Source organism: Amblyomma mixtum, chromosome 8 (genome assembly GCF_055824585.1).
Source record: "Amblyomma mixtum isolate Tamu chromosome 8, ASM5582458v1, whole genome shotgun sequence".
Classification (NCBI taxonomy): domain Eukaryota; kingdom Metazoa; phylum Arthropoda; class Arachnida; order Ixodida; family Ixodidae; genus Amblyomma; species Amblyomma mixtum.
In genome coordinates this window covers 146,809,636-146,830,333 of record NC_143019.1, presented here as the reverse complement: position 1 = coordinate 146,830,333, position 20,698 = coordinate 146,809,636, and the positions used below count along the sequence as shown (strand labels likewise).

The following is a 20,698-nucleotide window of genomic DNA, read 5'->3' as shown; positions in this document are numbered from 1 at the left end:
ACTTCTGGAGGAGGGTCTCACAAACAGCAATCAAGATCGAAGAGGGGAACCCTGCCGCTAAAAGTCGGCTTATCTGATTAAGGAAGCTATTTTGCATTCGATGCGGGCACGACCTTCTGAGAGCAGATTCCATGCATTGCAAAGCTATCCCTCTCTTCACAGTCTTGGAATGCGCCGAGCTATATGGCAGCAGATCTTTTTTCGCTCGAGGGTGGAAAGACCAGCAAACGTGTGTTTCACAGAATGTTAGTTCGAGATCTAAAAACTGTAAAACAGATGAGTCAGGTAGTTCATGGGTAAAATTTAGCCCAAGTCCATATTTTTTGAAAGCTATTAAAACTTCACCTACTGTAGAGGGGTAGGTGAAGGTAGTCTGTTTTCTTAAAAGCACTAAAAAGTCGTCAACATATCTAAAAATCTTTAAAATCCTTCCCCCATTAAAATACTTATCTAAAACTTTGTCGACCTTAGCTAAAAAAATGTCACAAAGGATGGGAGCCACGCAGGACCCAATACAAATGCCATCGCGCTGCAAATAAGGCAGGTTGTCAAAAACAATAAAAGTTGACCTCAAGTAAAACTGCAAAAGATCAGTAAAACTCTCCACAGTCAAACCTGTTGCATTCTGGAAACACACGGCTCTTAAAGCTTAAAGTTTTCAAATATGAACCAACTTGCCCCCAAAAAAAAGAAGTGTTAATGAAGTATCTTTCTAGTACAGTGGGCCCTTCATTTTGTGTTTCTTCACCTTCTTTCACGGATCTTCTGCTCACCCACATCGTCAACGCAACGTGTCGGGCAAGACGTTACGCTTTCTGTCTCCGCCATGGACTCGTCCCGGAAGAAGTAAGTGCCCTTTTTGGTCCTGTAAAACCGTCGTGGGGGCACGTGAAAAGACTGTGCAAGCTATTACGCTCTGAACTTTGGCGGCAAGTACGGCTTTTCCAAGATTGGCTTCATTTGACCTGCTACGCTGTGCACCCTGACTGGCTCGCCACGAGGAAATTGGCGTTACTAAGAAAAACAGCTGCGCAACTGACAGAGTACCACTGGAGATGCCTCCTGAACTTGTTGCTGCCATGTTTCCACAACAAGAAAAGGACACAGGAAAGAAGAAACAATAGTGTTGCCGTGTTGGGGAATGTATGCTTGCCTGAGAACATTATGCGCCTGCTGCAGAAGGGCCCAAAATTTGGCTTGGAGCCAAGTGTTTCTGCGCACGAGCTGATTGCAGCGAACAGGAAAATGGCCCTGAAGGTTAAAAATGAGGAGGATCGAGAGCGGTGTCTTCTTGAAGGCGTTGACTGTCTGAGAAGGTCTCCGCCAGCTGATCATGGCGTGCACAATGATAGAGGGCTGTTGAAAGGCGTAGTTTCACATTTTAAAAGAAATAACCTTATGCTTGTACAGGCAGATAAAGGGACGGGTTTTGTTGTTTTGCCAAAGGGTATGTACAGCCAGAAAGCGCTAGCTGCAATTAACAAGAATTTTGTATCTGTCAAGAAAAGCGAGGTCAGGATTAAGACTAAGTTCGTGAACTTCTGTAAAGATTTGAATCTTGATTCCCTTGCCAAAAGCATTACTAAGAGCAGAGGTAGCAACCTAAATGTATTTTTCACAGCAAAGACTCATAAGCCGGAAATACCTTTCCGCACTATTGTTAGTGAAGAAGGGTCGTGGCAGAGAAATGTTAGCCAATTTTTGCAAAGGCACCTAAAGATGCTTGTTTTAGATGACCCCTTCCTTATTAAAAAGTCTGCAGATGTGGCTCTTTTCCTTGAGAACACAGACGATATTGGATTTGGTTTCTCTGTAGATGTAGAAGATTTGTTCTATTCCGTGCCTCAAGGCGAGCTAATGCTGGCTGTAAAAGACTGTATTGAAGCCAACGGCGACGTGTGTTTCCAGAATGCAACAGGTTTGACTGTGGAGAGTTTTACTGATCTTTTGCAGTTTTACTTGAGGTCAACTTTTATTGTTTTTGACAACCTGCCTTATTTGCAGCGCGATGGCATTTGTATTGTGTCCTGCGTGGCTCCCATCCTTTGTGACATTTTTTTAGCTAAGGTCGACAAAGTTTTAGATAAGTATTTTAATGGGGGAAGGATTTTAAAGATTTTTAGATATGTTGACGACTTTTTAGTGCTTTTAAGAAAACAGACTACCTTCACCTACCCCTCTACAGTAGGTGAAGTTTTAATAGCTTTCAAAAAATATGGACTTGGGCTAAATTTTACCCATGAACTACCTGACTCATCTGTTTTACAGTTTTTAGATCTCGAACTAACATTCTGTGAAACACACGTTTGCTGGTCTTTCCACCCTCGAGCGAAAAAAGATCTGCTGCCATATAGCTCGGCGCATTCCAAGACTGTGAAGAGAGGGATAGCTTTGCAATGCATGGAATCTGCTCTCAGGAGGTCGTGCCCGCATCGAATGCAAAATAGCTTCCTTAATCAGATAAGCCGACTTTTAGCGGCAGGGTTCCCCTCTTCGATCTTGATTGCTGTTTGTGAGACCCTCCTCCAGAAGTTGAAGCATGGAACAGGAATGACCGGTTGTAATCGGGAAAAGGCCGAAAAACCTTTGGTTGTGCCGTACCTACACAAGACCACTCACAACCTAAAAAAAGTGGCCAACAGGCACGGTGTGCCGGTTGTGTTTTCGGCACCCAGTAAGCTGGGAGGGCTATGCCCCCGCATCTGTGGCCCGAAAAAGAGTGGGTGCCAAATTAATCACAAGCATCGGTTTGCGACATGTTCCACGGGAGTGGTCTACGCTATTCCCTTGACGTGCGGGAAGGTGTATGTCGGCCAAACCGGCCGTTGCATCAATGATCGATTAGGGGACCATTCAAGAAATGTTAAGAATTTTAAAGACAAGTACGCACATTTAGTTGCGCATATTAGTAATTGCAGTGGTTGCGTGGCCCGATTTCATGAGACGAGGATTCTCGGCAAAAGCATTGATAAGACGGCACGTCTCAGCTTGGAAGCCTTTCATATCATGAAATATGGCAACAGTTGCATTAGCAAGCCTTCGATATCTCTCTTAAACGCTGAGGCCTGTTTTTTAGATGCGACTAATCTGTTCACCCCTTGAGCGCCTTGCTTGGTTTTTCGTATCTTTTTTTCCGCAGTGACTCTTGCTCGCACGTGCGTTCTGCAACTTCTTATCTTGTGTATGCTGCTGTGTATATAAGGTGTTCCCTTGCTCCAATAAAAATCAGTTGACAGTCGGCGCTTGTGTCTCGTCTCTTGTACTTTGTGGTCGTGTGTGTTTGCGCCCTTTTAAAGTTTTCAAATATGAACCAACTTGCCCAAAAAGAAGTGTTAATGCTAGGACAATATAGCAGTACATACCCGATCCGCGAGCCTAAACGAAGCGTGCCTATGATACGAACTAATTATGGTAGCCAAACGCTAACTTTTCAGTCTACTAAACTGTTAAACAGCTTTTGGATGCACATGGATTTCAACAAACCTTTTACTGTTTTTAAATGTGAATGCAGACACTTGGTTAATTCAGCAATTTCATACACAACTTAATGATATGTGTTTCTAGTAGAGCCTCATCAAATCGATTTAATCGTCAATACGTGTTCCGCGGTTTGCACATGGAATGTGGTACCTAACGCTTGCCATTGGACACAAAATTTTTTTGGTATTCTATTTTTCTTTTCTTTTGTTCATGATGGGGAGATGGCGCGGTGGGGAGCACGAGGAACGGAAAGGGAACGGCACGTGTTCCTTCTGCGCTATCTTTTCATCATGAACGTCATCTAATTCGCCCAACTTTCGGCTTTGCTTTCCTTGTGTATTGGTTTTGATGTTTGTGGTGCCGGTTTTGCACTTGATGTTTCCTATTGCCTGTGCCCTTTGTATGCAAACCTGGATATGCTTACATAATCCACGTTTTCCTACAACTTTGGATCGTTTGAGACTGATGTACAGGACGGTAAAATTTTGCCTTTTAAAGAATTTTTACATTTTTTTTCTCTGCTACTGGCCGAAGTATTATGCATGAATTCTGTTCGTTGGTGCAAAAATTTGTACAAGGGGCCAAGGCCTCGTCAGGCTCTTAGCCTTTAGCCTTGGCCTCCTCTTAGACACTGTCTGAGGAACAAATAAAGAAAAAAATATGCCTGCATTGTATGGGACCCCTACACGGTAGATGACATCCAAAAACTAGAAAGAATGCAACGTCTTGCGGCACGATTCATATACAACCGTTACAGGCGCCTAGACTCTCCTTCCGCCATGTTGAAACTCGCAGACTTAGAACCACTGGTAGATAGAAGGAAGAAAGCCCCCTCTCAACTTCCTTCATTCATTATACTTTTCTCGACTTGGTATCCGACCTGAAAATTACATCGTTAATGATTCTACACGAGCCTCGCGCCATAAGCATGCCCTTAGCCTGAAACCTATTTTTGCCCGCACAAATGCCTACAAGTTTTCTTTTTTTCCGAGTACAGTTTCTCAATGGAATGCTATACCGGAGAACTCTCCGTTGTTTTGTAATGATTCTTGATTTTCACTGCTGGTTTAGTAGCTGTGCTGCAACCGCGTTTTCAATTGTACTTTTGCGTTGCTTGTTTTCTTGTATTTATATCGCTCGGTACTATCGCTCGGTACTATCGCACCTGTTTTGCTTTTCCCTCCTCTATGTATTTCCCTCTCCTGCTTGGACATACAGCATGTCCGCAGTATTCAATAAATAAATAAATAAAATGGCTCGCACCCCCCCGGCTGTCAGAATTGGTGCATTGTTTAATGCCACTGGCACTCTTGCAGCAGACAGCAGTTGCAGAAACATGCTATGTGTGCAAGCCATGTTTCCGGATCTGCTGTCTGCTGGAAAGAGCCAGTGGCATTCAACAATGCACCAATTCTGACAGCCGGTGAGATGCGAGTCATTAAGTTTACACTCAGTAATTAGCTTTCTTGACCAAGAGGAAATCAAGAGGAAGAAATGGGCTTGGGCAGGTCATGTAATGCGAAGGCAAGATAACCGCTGGTCCCTAAGGGTGACGGAGTGGATTCCAAGAGAAGGCAAGCGTAGCAGGGGACGGCAGAAAGTTAGGTGGGCAGATGAGATTAAGAAGTTTGCGGGGATACAGTGGCGGCCACTGACAAAGGACAGGGTTAATTGGAGAGATATGGGAGAGGCATTTGCCCTGCAGTGGGTGTAGTCAGGCTGATGATGATGATGACCAAGGGGCCAATAGTAAGTATTGCTGAAACACTCCAGACTGCATCAATACGCCTCTTTTGGTCAAAAATAAATGTCCAGTGGACGTGGAAAGTTTGGTCCGTGGGGTAGTGTTCGGACGTCCCGCATGCGACGGCCGTGTTCTGACGTCCTCTGAACGTCCCTTGCACAAGCGAGAATTTTCCACCGGATGTCCTGTGGCCGTTTAAAAAAGGCACGCCAGTTTCCGGACGTTTGACGCACGTCCGAATATCCGAATTTTGCGTCCATGGCACTCTGACTGGACTGCCATTTTCTTTGCGCCGGACGTCATCGGACAACCGATGTACATCCGTCGGACATTTGCGGACATCTACATATGTCCAGCGGACGTTCAAACATCCGTTGCCATGACATCCGCTGGATGTTCGATGGCTTTTTGTGGTCCAATGGGTAGGGATACCAGTTAGATTCCCCAATTGGTTTTCCTGAGTCCAGTTCGGTCCATTTGGTTTCCAATTGGGTCCTGTTGGCTCCAATTGGGTCGAATTGGAAATCTCAATTGGAACCAATGGTTTTCTTTTTAATGGGCTGCCAAGTTCGGCTGGCAACCAGAGCCATGTACATCCGCCCACCCCGCCATCAGCGTTGGAAGCGCGGGATATAATCTGCAACCGGACAGCGTTTTCTTGGGGCACGACACCGCTTTCAGCATGAAGCACTCGCCGTTCGTGTTCTTCCAGGTCAGTTATAATGATGACTCTTTATATTGTCACAGAAGCAGGTAGGCAGGGTTATATTTTGCCACAACGTCCAAGCGCCAGCGGAAACGGCCCGGCCGGCGAACCGACTAGCGAGCGAGCTCTCGGGCGAAAAAGAGCGCGTGCCAGCCTCCTGAGCGCGACTACTAGGCGGCGCCAGTAATGCGTTGCGGCATTGCCCCTCCCGGTGGAAAAAGCATCGTCCCGATGCAGCGTGGCGAGGTCAAGCAGAACCGTAGGCTTGACCTAGCGGGCGTGGAAGGGCTTCATCCGGTCAACATGTACGACTTCCGACTGTGTTTGCCGTCGGGATGTACGAATCACTTCGTAGGTGACGTCGCTGAGTTTGCGCAGCACTTCGTACGGGCCGAAGTAGCGGCACAGAAGCTTCTCGGTGCGACCCCGCTGGCGAACAGAAACCCACACCCAGACTTGATCGCCAGGCTTGTAAATTACCTCCCTGTGATGAAGGTTATAGCGTTGAGCGTCTTTAACCTGCTGCGTCCGGAGTCTCATTCGAGCTAGCTGACGGCAGGGTGTCGAACCGGAATTTTTTCGGGTTCGGTTCGGGTTCGTGTTCACGCCTTTCGGGTTCAGTTCCGGGTTCGGCTCCAGAGCAACATTCCGTTCCGGTTCGAACCGGTTCGGTCAGCTCCGAACCGGTTCAAACGGGTTCGAACGGGTTCAGACAAAAAAAGTGCTAAAAGTAGATGGATTTTAATCAACCTTATTATGTTGTTTACTGTTCTGTGTGACACTTATATATTGAATAAAAATATGCAAAATTTTCTCAGCGCAAAATGTAGTCAGTGCACCTACCTCAGCTTACTGTCCGCGGCAAAAAGATAGGAATTCACGGTAAAAGCCGCGAAATAAAATGAACTCAAAATTAAAGTAAAGTGGCTATGCATACTTCAGTATTCATCTGATGAGATATATAAGGAGAAAAGCTGGTGGATTTTGCATCTAAAAAACCCTTCAGCCTGAGCAGTTTCTGAGACTCCGTCGCTCGAGTAATAGGTCTGTCAAGCGAAACTTGTGAGTCGGGAATTGCTCCTACGCAGCATGCTTACACGGGAACCCTCCACGTCACCGTACACTATTGGGAGAGGAAGCTCTCCTTCGTATCGGCAGGTATGTACAGAGAAGGCACTTTTTCTTCGCCACAAAACCAACTTAACAGTCACCCCCTTCCCCATCAATCAAGTTTATTTCAATCACCTGTTGGACAGCGCCTTTGAAGCTTGCGTTATGCATCTCGGACCCCTAAAGCTGTGTCTCCAAAAACACTGCAAATCGTGGCTTCTCACCAAGAACGTGTAAAATTAAGACTTTGGCCTGTGCTCATGTCGTCTCCATCTTTAATTCTGACAAAAAGCGTATGATAATAAAATGCAAGCTTGGGTGGGTTGGTAGCACTTTGTTTCTGTACGGACATATTTAGCAACACCTTCGTTGCAACGTTGCACTGTGACACTGTTGCAAGTGCTGCATTGTGTGAAGAAAAAGGTAAATTAGCTACATAAATTTTGTGACCTTTCTGGGACGCTATCAAAGGAAGCTTATGCGTCAACCAGATTTTTTAATGTGTTGATAGAGTTTGGTGAACCCGTCTTGTACTTTTGGCACGAAAGGACTACTAAACGGGGTCAAACCCAACCACGAATCTTGTGTGAAACCTCGGAGTAACTCGGGTAAACTCGAGTTAGTTCCGACCAGCGTCGCGCCAGCTGTAGCCAATGGGAGGAGGGAGTAGCGCCAGCTTCCGCTGAGTGGATAGAGGGTGTGGAGATGAAGAACGAGAAACGCGGTTAGGCGATTTAGCCCACGTAGTCTATACTTCGTGTTGTCCATGTTTCCGAGCGCTGCAGTCTTCATGATGAACAACCAACTTGCCCAATCAGCTACCCTCATCGAGAAACGAGATTGTGTGCACTTGCAGATGCCAGAAAGATGAGGCGCGGAATTATCACATCATTTCGCATGTCTACTCGGTTTAACTACTGTAAAAGCCTATCACGTTTTTGTCCACCAACTAGATTCAAGGTATTTAATTTTTCAAAACCACAAACGACCCCTTCCCGGCCGCTGTGCTTATCGGGTGATTAAATCCTCATATGTCTTTTCTGGACATGGCCGTGAGAAAATTTTGCGCTGATACATTCGGTTTCCTCTCCGCTTTTTCTTGTAACGCCTGTACGGCCTCTCGAAATGCAGATGAGAAAGGTTCTCATCGGTCATTACTTCTTCGTATAAACGTGCAGCCTTACCTAGCCTTTCTTTTTTGGACTTCAAAGCGTTTTTTGGACCAAACGCGTCAGTAGAAAAACTTTTTTTCGACTTACGCGCATAGGCCGTGCATCGTTCCAAGGGACGTTTGTGCCACCGTCAGTGAATTGCTACCGGTGCTACCAATAAAAACTATTTGTGTTCGTTTGACAGAAACTGCAGGAGACTCTTAAAAAGGACATTAAGATCACGTCTTACACTATAACATTTCTTCTTGTGATGAAAGACGCTGAAATTTCGTGTGAACTTTTCGTGTTAATAGGACTGCTTATCGTGTGGAAAAGCCGCATGATGGATGAACACGCAGAAACACCGCTTTCAACGAGGTCACTGTTCAGAGTACAGTGCATTTTAGCGCAGGAGATACATGCTGCGCAAGTTAACCCTCCAGATTGGTTGCCGCTTCTTCGTGTGCGCCTACCAGAATTTTGATGCGCAGGCGGAATAAGGAAGTGATGGTGGCGTGAGGGCGCATGCCGAGATCGCTGAATTCGGCCCAGTCAAGTAAGGCAAGAGAAAGTCAGGGAGGTTCGTGATATTCCATAAGACAAAAGAAAAACAAGCTTCGGAGATGGCCGAGTAGATTAAGCCTGATGACATCGTCATCATCATCATCACCAAAGGCGTCAGAAAATCGAAGCTTCCCTGTTGCGCCGCGACTAGTTCGAATCCCAATAGGGGTTGTGTGTTTTGTGTTTGTATGTATGTGTGTGTGTTTGTGCGTGTGTGTATGTGTGTGGCGTGCGTGCGTGCGTGTGTGTGCATGCGTGCGTGCGTGCGTGCGTGTGTGTGCGTGCGCGTGTGTGTGTGTGTGTGTGTGTGTGTGTGTGTGTGTGTGTGTGTGTGTGTGTGTGTGTGTGTGTGTGTGTGTGTGTGTGTGTGTGTGTGTGTGTGTGTGTGTGTGTGTGTGTGTGTGTGTGTGTGTGTGTGTGTGTGTGTGTGTGTGTGTGTGTGTGTGTGTGTGTGTGTTAGTTATATTGATTTTTATGGCGCAAAAGCAACTGAGGCTATGATGCGCCAAACACAAGGTTAGAGTTTTTGTTAATGGTGAAGCTTTTTAAAAATACTTAGAGTTTGTTTAAAACGTTGGCTTCCTTGAGAAACCTAAAAATACATGACATGTCAACCAGTGCTCGATCACCTAAGAGTAGCATGGGGTGTAATGGGATGCTTTCCCTGTAAAATGTTGTGAAATATTTCTTAGTTCTTCTAGTTTTATGCATGAAATTAAAATGTGGTTCACTGTGAGTTCAGCACCACACATTTCACAGAGAGGTTTGTTTTGTTTGGCTAGCAGGAAGTTGTGCGTGAGGTGGGTGTGTCCAATGCGGAGCCGACATAAAATGACTTCGGTAAAACGTTCTTGATGCCTACATGATTGCCATTCCCCTAAAATTGGCTTCACAGAATGTAGTTTGTTGTTTACGTGATCTTGCCATGCGGCCTGCCACTTATTTCTGAGTTTACTGTTGATAAACTTTAAGCAATCCCTGTGCGGTATGTTCACTTGCTTTATTTGGCCATTCCGGGCTTGTGCAGCGCATACATCTGCTTTCTCATTACCTACGATTCCAACATGGCTAGGAACCCAGCAGAATTTAATGTTATGTTTTTGTTTTGTGATTTTAACAATGTTATGTATGATGTTACCTATTATGGGTTCAGCAGCATTTCTGGAGTGCAGTGCTTTGAGCATACTCAGGGAATCGGTGTAAATGATGCTATTTTTGATATTCTCTCTTACTATTTTTTCCACAGCTACAAAGATGGCATAACACTCAGCAGTAAAAACCGATGCGCATTCTGGTAGTCGCATTATCTGTTTGTTTTTTCCTTGGATTACTGCACTTCCAACGTGACTTTGTGCTTTTGAGCCATCGGTATAAAATTCAATGTAAGTGTCATACTTTTCTTGTAGTGCAAAGAATTCCTGTAATATGTACTCATTTGGCGTTTGCTTTTTATCTAAATGTGTCATTGTGAGGTCACATACTGAAGGCAGGCTGTACCATGGTGGTAAATATTCATTCCTTTGTGCAATATTCGGTAGGGCATCTAGTACTGTTAGCTCTTCACATTTATCTTCAAAGCGCAGCAGTAATGGTCTGATAGAATGTGGTTTGTTGATGAATAATCTTTTAGATGGGCACTTGGTGACAACTGAATGGCAGAGATGTTTCGGAAGAGAACGGATTTTTAAGACATATGAGCATGTAAGGGCGATTCTTCGATCCTCAAGAGCGGCTTCATTAGTTTCAACGTAAAGGCTGGCTACTGGTGATGTTCTGTATGCTCCAGATGATAGGCGCAGACCAAGATTATGAATGGGGTCTAATCTTTTTAAGTAGGATGCTCTTGCCGAACCATATACTATGCACCCGTAGTCCAGCTTGGAGCGCACCAGAGAGCGATATACTTGTAAAAGGCTTGCTCTATCGGACCCCCACCGCTTCCGTGAGAGAACTTTTAAGATATTAAGGGCTTGAGAAGCTTTCTTTTTAAGGTCGTTAATGTGTGGTAGAAATGTGAGTTTCTTGTCGAAAGTTAGGCCTAAAAATTTGTGTTCTTGTTTAATTGGTAGCGCAGTGTGATTCAAGTATAGATTGGGATCGACCTGTAGGCCTCGTCGCAATGAAAAAAGAACAGCTACTGTTTTTTGGGGGGAAAATTTAAATCCATTTCTGTCTGCCCAAGAACCTAGTTTATTGAGTGTGATTTGTATTTGTCTCTCACAGGTTGATATGCTAGAGGACGTGCATGCTATTTGTAGGTCATCTACATAAACTGGACTTGGGTACATTATGGACTTGGGTATTACTTTAGCTAAGGAATTCATTTTTACTATGAAGAGTGTCGTGCTTAGAATGCACCCCTGGGGTACGCCGTTCTCTTGGGTGAAAGTCATGGAGAGAGTTGCTCCTAGGCGGACTCGGAATGTGCGGTTAGCCAGGAAGTCGTTCAAGCAGTTCAACATCCTGCCGCGGATACCTAGCTCTGCTAGGTCACGGAGGATGCCGAACTTCCACGTAGTATTGTAGGCCTTCTCCAAGTCGAAGAAGACTCCAATACAGTGCTGCTTGTGGATGAACGCCTCCCGGATGGTGTTTTCTAGGCGGACAAGATGATCTGTGGTGGAGCATGTTTTCTTAAACCCACATTGGTGTTTATCTAGTAGTTGCCGAGATTCAAGTACGAAGGTCAGTCTAATGTTTATTACACTTTCGAACGATTTAGCAATGCAGCTGGTGAGGGCTATTGGTCTGTAACTGCTAGGACTTGTTGGTGGTTTTCCGGGTTTGAGAAAAGGTATTATGACTGCTTTTTTCCACTCGTCAGGTATATTTCCAGTTATCCAGATTTTATTAAAGAATTTTAACAGTGCCTCTACAGCAGCCTCCGAGAGATGGGCAAGCATAGCGTAATGCACGTTGTCTGGTCCTGGTGCTGTCTTTTTTCCAGAAGATAATACCTTATTTAATTCTTGCAGTGTGAGAGGCTGGTTGTAATCCTCATGTATACCTGCTCCGGATGGGATTTTTTGTTTTTCAGCTATTGCTTTGTGTTTCTGAAATGTGTTTGTGTAGTTGGATGAACTTGAGATCTCAGCAAAATGCTCGCCCAATATGTTGGCCTGTTCTTCTAAAGATGTTTGTGTCCCGGGTGCTGTCAAGAGAGGAAGTGTGAAAGGGGTATGGTCACCAGTAAATTTACGAACTTTTTCCCACATTTTCTTTGATGTTATTGAACTATTTATTGAGGAGACATATTTCTGCCAAGAGGTTTTTTCTGCATTTCTTCGGACATACCGCGCTCTGGCTTTTGCCTTCTTAAAGGTAAGTAAGTTCTCTGCAGTGGGATATCGACGCAGAGCGCTCCAGGCTTTGTTTTGTTGTTTTTTTGCTAATGTGCATTCTTGTGTCCACCACACTTTATGTTTCTTTTGTGCAAGTCCTGTTGTTTGTGGTATAGCGAGTGTTGCGGCCGATATTATGCATTCAGTAAACTTCTCATTAATTTCATCTGTGCTAAGGTCGCAAGGGTGTAAGAGCGGGCTAGTTGGTAGTTCATCTTGAGGAAAAACACAGCGCACTCTTAAGACACGGACAAAGAAAGGCAAGACGATACAGCGCTGACTTCAACTGATTATTTTATTGTGGAGCAACATATATATATACGTTGGAAAAGTGGGCGGGAAGACATGAGTAACATCTGCTGTGTTTGCACGCGACCGAAAGATAACAAACTGCAATTGAAAATAACATGAGGGCAAGAGTGACCCTTGGAGGGAACAAAAAATGAAAACTAGACAGGATAAAGAGACAAGTGGAGGGGCGATTAAACGGATCACGCTTAGAAGGATGACGCTTAGAAGGATGACGCAAGCAGGCAGTACAAGAGACAAAAAACACTAGGAGATGACAAGGGAACAAAATGCACTAAAAGGCCAAAAAGACCATTAAAAAAATTTTTTTTTTTTTAAAACCGATAAAAGAACCAAAAGGGACGTTAAAAGCAGAAGACAGATAACAACCTTGTCCAAAAGGTAAAAGAGGCTAAAAGACGAATTTCGGAATCCTACAGATTAAAATTGCTCTATGCCTGGCTCAAATAATCTAACTCACGTTTCGTTAGCGCTATCGAGGGTGTGCTAACACAATCTTCACCTAGCTTTAGAATGTGGGCGGCTTCTATAATTTCGCGTGTGGATTGATGCGCGTTTCTCGCGATGACCGAGCAGTCATGAAGGAAAGGCTCGCAGGAACCGGAGGGACACTTTAAACAGTGAACACCCAAGTTTTTCTTGACGGTGTTAGAGACAGTATTTGAGTGCTCCATAAGACGCTCATTGAGGCAACGTCCGGTTTGCCCCACGTAGGCCTTGCCGCAGCTCAAGGCTATCTTGTAAACTACACCAACCTCGCAAGGAACGAAGGGTGCACGGTGCCTAACAAGGCAGGCTGGCTCTCTCACAGCCGGGGCATTCACTCTGCGACAGAGCTTGGATAGCTTGTCGGGCGCCGAGAACACTACTCGGACACCTGCCTTTTGTCCAATTCTTTTGAGCCTGTGAGAGAGACCATGCAGGTACGGCACCACAGCGACTTTGTGTTGGTGGTCTGGGGCAGCACTCACTTGGCTTCCTTTGAGTTTCCCCAAGAGGGAGCCGGCTACTGAGATCAGAAGGTGCTCGGGGTAGCCAGCTTTTATCAGCCTCCGATTCTGCTCTTTCAGACTATGGTCCATCGAGTGGACACAGGACTTCATTAAGGCATTTGTGAAACAGAGGTTCACAATGCCCCTCTTCACGATCTTGGAGTGAGCTGAACTGTAAGGCAACAAGGACTTGCCCCCTCTTGGCTCATACAACCAACACAGGTGATTTTTTGCCGTCGTTAGCCTCAAGTCGAGAAAGCGTAAAGACCCATTCACGGGTACCTCATGGGTCAAAACGAGGGGCGAGAGGTACCGTTCAAACACTTGGAGCACTTCTGAAACTGAGCTAAGAAAAGTACGTTCATTACTGGCCAATAGGATTAGGTAATCGTCCACGAACCTGAAAACCTTCACGGCTGCTGACGAACAGAGCTGCTCTTTTATCAGTCGGTCATGATGGGCGAGGTAGATATCGCTTAAGATTGGAGCAATGCATGAGCCGATGCATACTCCGCTCTTTTGAATAAAATGACATTCACCCCAGGTAATGAAAGTGGAGCTAAGATAAACGGTCAACAATTCTAAGAAGCCGCCCACAGACATGCCACAAGAATTCTGAAAAGTGACGGATCCGAATGAGTCAATACAACTTTCAACGCACAAAAGAAGCTTGTCATGTGGAAGTGAGTAATAGAGGTCCTTAATGTCAACCGAAAAAGGCATGAGAGAGCCACTGCCTGCTTTGAGAAATTCAAAAACTTGTCTCGAATCCTTCAAAAGGAAAGGATCATTGATTGTCAAAACCTTGAGCTTAATTTGAAGAAATGACCCCAGGGATTTTTGCCACGTTCCCTTTTCAGTAACGATTGCCCTCAATGGGCAGTCAACTTTGTGTGTCTTTGCTGAGAAAAATACGTCTAGGCTCTTCTTATCTGCAGCATCTATGTTTGCAACCAGTCTGTCAAGATTTAGGCGCTTGCAAACCTGCTTAGCCTTTGATTTCACCCTAGAAAGGGAAACCTTATCGCGCCGTACGAAAACAGATGTTAGAGCTTCAGCAGCTTTTTTACCAAACAGATCTTTGGGTAGGACAAGAAAGCCATCCTCCTTATCTGCAACTAGAAGCGAAAGTTGATGTCGTCTTAGAAATGAAGCGACGTAATTGACGGGCCCAGTTTTGTCCTGGAAACTGTAGCGCGACAAAACCTGGACGCCTTCAGAGAGGCAGCTAGAAAATTCAGAGTCTGGAGCACGATTTGCCACTTGCCTCACCATGCTAAGTAGTTCTGGAGGCGACTTCTTGGGCTCGACGGCGTATTTCGGGCCTAGGCTCAGAACGCGAGTCACTTTGTCCGGCAGCACCACATTCCCGAGCGTATGCACCTTGGTGTTGACGCCGGAGGGTTGTTTCGGTGTGATGGCACGTAGACAGCAAAGCTCGTACTGCCATAGGGCTTCTGCAGTTCTGTCAGTAAGAGCAGAGAGCTCACGCCACTTCATCTTCGTTCTTGGAGAGCTGTCAAGGCGGTGAAGGTGCAGGTACAGCGCTTCGCGGTAAAACCGTGCTTGTCGCTGCCACTCGGACCGAAGTATCTTCATAATTCTTGTGCCATGATGAAGGGACGGTTGAAAGCCTCCTAGAAGGGCCTTTATCCCATCAGGAAGCAACTTCACACGGATACAGTAAGCCAGAGAACGGGCACGGCAAACAGCAGCAGCCAAGAGGGCAACAAGACATGAAGGGTCGGAAGAGAAACACACAAAAGGGCCCGAGGAACTAGAAATGTAGCTTGCAAGGGTGTAAGAGCGGGCTAGTTGGTAGTTCATCTTGAGGAAAAACACAGCGCACTCTTAAGACACGGACAAAGAAAGGCAAGACGATACAGCGCTGACTTCAACTGATTATTTTATTGTGGAGCAACATATATATATACGTTGGAAAAGTGGGCGGGAAGACATGAGTAACATCTGCTGTGTTTGCACGCGACCGAAAGATAACAAACTGCAATTGAAAATAACATGAGGGCAAGAGTGACCCTTGGAGGGAACAAAAAATGAAAACTAGACAGGATAAAGAGACAAGTGGAGGGGCGATTAAACGGATCACGCTTAGAAGGATGACGCTTAGAAGGATGACGCAAGCAGGCAGTACAAGAGACAAAAAACACTAGGAGATGACAAGGGAACAAAATGCACTAAAAGGCCAAAAAGACCATTAAAAAAATTTTTTTTAAAACCGATAAAAGAACCAAAAGGGACGTTAAAAGCAGAAGACAGATAACAACCTTGTCCAAAAGGTAAAAGAGGCTAAAAGACGAATTTCGGAATCCTACAGATTAAAATTGCTCTATGCCTGGCTCAAATAATCTAACTCACGTTTCGTTAGCGCTATCGAGGGTGTGCTAACACAATCTTCACCTAGCTTTAGAATGTGGGCGGCTTCTATAATTTCGCGTGTGGATTGATGCGCGTTTCTCGCGATGACCGAGCAGTCATGAAGGAAAGGCTCGCAGGAACCGGAGGGACACTTTAAACAGTGAACACCCAAGTTTTTCTTGACGGTGTTAGAGACAGTATTTGAGTGCTCCATAAGACGCTCATTGAGGCAACGTCCGGTTTGCCCCACGTAGGCCTTGCCGCAGCTCAAGGCTATCTTGTAAACTACACCAACCTCGCAAGGAACGAAGGGTGCACGGTGCCTAACAAGGCAGGCTGGCTCTCTCACAGCCGGGGCATTCACTCTGCGACAGAGCTTGGATAGCTTGTCGGGCGCCGAGAACACTACTCGGACACCTGCCTTTTGTCCAATTCTTTTGAGCCTGTGAGAGAGACCATGCAGGTACGGCACCACAGCGACTTTGTGTTGGTGGTCTGGGGCAGCACTCACTTGGCTTCCTTTGAGTTTCCCCAAGAGGGAGCCGGCTACTGAGATCAGAAGGTGCTCGGGGTAGCCAGCTTTTATCAGCCTCCGATTCTGCTCTTTCAGACTATGGTCCATCGAGTGGACACAGGACTTCATTAAGGCATTTGTGAAACAGAGGTTCACAATGCCCCTCTTCACGATCTTGGAGTGAGCTGAACTGTAAGGCAACAAGGACTTGCCCCCTCTTGGCTCATACAACCAACACAGGTGATTTTTTGCCGTCGTTAGCCTCAAGTCGAGAAAGCGTAAAGACCCATTCACGGGTACCTCATGGGTCAAAACGAGGGGCGAGAGGTACCGTTCAAACACTTGGAGCACTTCTGAAACTGAGCTAAGAAAAGTACGTTCATTACTGGCCAATAGGATTAGGTAATCGTCCACGAACCTGAAAACCTTCACGGCTGCTGACGAACAGAGCTGCTCTTTTATCAGTCGCAGAGTGAATGCCCCGGCTGTGAGAGAGCCAGCCTGCCTTGTTAGGCACCGTGCACCCTTCGTTCCTTGCGAGGTTGGTGTAGTTTACAAGATAGCCTTGAGCTGCGGCAAGGCCTACGTGGGGCAAACCGGACGTTGCCTCAATGAGCGTCTTATGGAGCACTCAAATACTGTCTCTAACACCGTCAAGAAAAACTTGGGTGTTCACTGTTTAAAGTGTCCCTCCGGTTCCTGCGAGCCTTTCCTTCATGACTGCTCGGTCATCGCGAGAAACGCGCATCAATCCACACGCGAAATTATAGAAGCCGCCCACATTCTAAAGCTAGGTGAAGATTGTGTTAGCACACCCTCGATAGCGCTAACGAAACGTGAGTTAGATTATTTGAGCCAGGCATAGAGCAATTTTAATCTGTAGGATTCCGAAATTCGTCTTTTAGCCTCTTTTACCTTTTGGACAAGGTTGTTATCTGTCTTCTGCTTTTAACGTCCCTTTTGGTTCTTTTATCGGTTTTAAAAAAAATTTTTTAATGGTCTTTTTGGCCTTTTAGTGCATTTTGTTCCCTTGTCATCTCCTAGTGTTTTTTGTCTCTTGTACTGCCTGCTTGCGTCATCCTTCTAAGCGTCATCCTTCTAAGCGTGATCCGTTTAATCGCCCCTCCACTTGTCTCTTTATCCTGTCTAGTTTTCATTTTTTGTTCCCTCCAAGGGTCACTCTTGCCCTCATGTTATTTTCAATTGCAGTTTGTTATCTTTCGGTCGCGTGCAAACACAGCAGATGTTACTCATGTCTTCCCGCCCACTTTTCCAACGTATATATATATGTTGCTCCACAATAAAATAATCAGTTGAAGTCAGCGCTGTATCGTCTTGCCTTTCTTTGTCCGTGTCTTAAGAGTGCGCTGTGTTTTTCCTCAAGATGAACTACCAACTAGCCCGCTCTTACACCCTTGCAAGCTACATTTCTAGTTCCTCGGGCCCTTTTGTGTGTTTCTCTTCCGACCCTTCATGTCTTGTTGCCCTCTTGGCTGCTGCTGTTTGCCGTGCCCGTTCTCTGGCTTACTGTATCCGTGTGAAGTTGCTTCCTGATGGGATAAAGGCCCTTCTAGGAGGCTTTCAACCGTCCCTTCATCATGGCACAAGAATTATGAAGATACTTCGGTCCGAGTGGCAGCGACAAGCACGGTTTTACCGCGAAGCGCTGTACCTGCACCTTCACCGCCTTGACAGCTCTCCAAGAACGAAGATGAAGTGGCGTGAGCTCTCTGCTCTTACTGACAGAACTGCAGAAGCCCTATGGCAGTACGAGCTTTGCTGTCTACGTGCCATCACACCGAAACAACCCTCCGGCGTCAACACCAAGGTGCATACGCTCGGGAATGTGGTGCTGCCGGACAAAGTGACTCGCGTTCTGAGCCTAGGCCCGAAATACGCCGTCGAGCCCAAGAAGTCGCCTCCAGAACTACTTAGCATGGTGAGGCAAGTGGCAAATCGTGCTCCAGACTCTGAATTTTCTAGCTGCCTCTCTGAAGGCGTCCAGGTTTTGTCGCGCTACAGTTTCCAGGACAAAACTGGGCCCGTCAATTACGTCGCTTCATTTCTAAGACGACATCAACTTTCGCTTCTAGTTGCAGATAAGGAGGATGGCTTTCTTGTCCTACCCAAAGATCTGTTTGGTAAAAAAGCTGCTGAAGCTCTAACATCTGTTTTCGTACGGCGCGATAAGGTTTCCCTTTCTAGGGTGAAATCAAAGGCTAAGCAGGTTTGCAAGCGCCTAAATCTTGACAGACTGGTTGCAAACATAGATGCTGCAGATAAGAAGAGCCTAGACGTATTTTTCTCAGCAAAGACACACAAAGTTGACTGCCCATTGAGGGCAATCGTTACTGAAAAGGGAACGTGGCAAAAATCCCTGGGGTCATTTCTTCAAATTAAGCTCAAGGTTTTGACAATCAATGATCCTTTCCTTTTGAAGGATTCGAGACAAGTTTTTGAATTTCTCAAAGCAGGCAGTGGCTCTCTCATGCCTTTTTCGGTTGACATTAAGGACCTCTATTACTCACTTCCACATGACAAGCTTCTTTTGTGCGTTGAAAGTTGTATTGACTCATTCGGATCCGTCACTTTTCAGAATTCTTGTGGCATGTCTGTGGGCGGCTTCTTAGAATTGTTGACCGTTTATCTTAGCTCCACTTTCATTACCTGGGGTGAATGTCATTTTATTCAAAAGAGCGGAGTATGCATCGGCTCATGCATTGCTCCAATCTTAAGCGATATCTACCTCGCCCATCATGACCGACTGATAAAAGAGCAGCTCTGTTCGTCAGCAGCCGTGAAGGTTTTCAGGTTCGTGGACGATTACCTAATCCTATTGGCCAGTAATGAACGTACTTTTCTTAGCTCAGTTTCAGAAGTGCTCCAAGTGTTTGAACGGTACCTCTCGCCCCTCGTTTTGACCCATGAGGTACCCGTGAATGGGTCTTTACGCTTTCTCGACTTGAGGCTAACGACGGCAAAAAATCACCTGTGTTGGTTGTATGAGCCAAGAGGGGGCAAGTCCTTGTTGCCTTACAGTTCAGCTCACTCCAAGATCGTGAAGAGGGGCATTGTGAACCTCTGTTTCACAAATGCCTTAATGAAGTCCTGTGTCCACTCGATGGACCATAGTCTGAAAGAGCAGAATCGGAGGCTGATAAAAGCTGGCTACCCCGAGCACCTTCTGATCTCAGTAGCCGGCTCCCTCTTGGGGAAACTCAAAGGAAGCCAAGTGAGTGCTGCCCCAGACCACCAACACAAAGTCGCTGTGGTGCCGTACCTGCATGGTCTCTCTCACAGGCTCAAAAGAATTGGACAAAAGGCAGGTGTCCGAGTAGTGTTCTCGGCGCCCGACAAGCTATCCAAGCTCTGTCGCAGAGTGAATGCCCCGGCTGTGAGAGAGCCAGCCTGCCTTGTTAGGCACCGTGCACCCTTCGTTCCTTGCGAGGTTGGTGTAGTTTACAAGATAGCCTTGAGCTGCGGCAAGGCCTACGTGGGGCAAACCGGACGTTGCCTCAATGAGCGTCTTATGGAGCACTCAAATACTGTCTCTAACACCGTCAAGAAAAACTTGGGTGTTCACTGTTTAAAGTGTCCCTCCGGTTCCTGCGAGCCTTACCTTCATGACTGCTCGGTCATCGCGAGAAACGCGCATCAATCCACACGCGAAATTATAGAAGCCGCCCACATTCTAAAGCTAGGTGAAGATTGTGTTAGCACACCCTCGATAGCGCTAACGAAACGTGAGTTAGATTATTTGAGCCAGGCATAGAGCAATTTTAATCTGTAGGATTCCGAAATTCGTCTTTTAGCCTCTTTTACCTTTTGGACAAGGTTGTTATCTGTCTTCTGCTTTTAACGTCCCTTTTGGTTCTTTTATCGGTTTTAAAAAAAAAATTTTTTTAATGGTCTTTTTGGCCTTTTAGTGCATTTTGTTCCCTTGTCATCTCCTAGTGTTTTTTGTCTCTTGTACTGCCTGCTTGCGTCATCCTTCTAAGCGTCATCCTTCTAAGCGTGATCCGTTTAATCGCCCCTCCACTTGTCTCTTTATCCTGTCTAGTTTTCATTTTTTGTTCCCTCCAAGGGTCACTCTTGCCCTCATGTTATTTTCAATTGCAGTTTGTTATCTTTCGGTCGCGTGCAAACACAGCAGATGTTACTCATGTCTTCCCGCCCACTTTTCCAACGTATATATATATGTTGCTCCACAATAAAATAATCAGTTGAAGTCAGCGCTGTATCGTCTTGCCTTTCTTTGTCCGTGTCTTAAGAGTGCGCTGTGTTTTTCCTCAAGATGTGCTAAGGTCGTCACAAAATTCCTTTTCCAGAGTGGCACTTTTTGTAAAAAGTGACCAGTCGGCGAGCTGAAGTTTCCAGCGCCGTGGCCTTGTGGGGATGATTGGAGTGGACG

The 20,698-nt window shown here is 45.9% G+C and overlaps 1 protein-coding gene across 1 annotated transcript; it reads left to right on the top strand.

The window, feature by feature from the left end:
• Positions 1 to 826: 826 nt before the first annotated feature.
• LOC149334720 (uncharacterized) lies at positions 827 to 20,159 on the top strand. The gene is made up of 5 exons (XM_089555865.1): positions 827 to 846; positions 13,476 to 13,559; positions 16,384 to 16,467; positions 18,034 to 18,231; positions 18,541 to 20,159. The coding sequence occupies exons 1-5, from the start codon at positions 827 to 829 to the stop codon at positions 20,057 to 20,059; spliced, it is 1,905 nt and encodes a 634-aa protein (XP_089411991.1). The 3' UTR covers positions 20,060 to 20,159.
• Positions 20,160 to 20,698: the final 539 nt, after the last annotated feature.

Excerpts from the sequence above, each read along its gene's own strand:
- LOC149334720 (XM_089555865.1), top strand. The coding sequence starts at position 827 with ATGGACTCGTCCCGGAAGAA. Across the intron at positions 847-13,475 it reads ATGGACTCGTCCCGGAAGAA|ACTATGGTCCATCGAGTGGA; the intron begins GTAAGTGCCCTT and ends CTGCTCTTTCAG. Across the intron at positions 16,468-18,033 it reads CCCCTCTTCACGATCTTGGA|AACTGCAGAAGCCCTATGGC; the intron begins GTGAGCTGAACT and ends TCTTACTGACAG.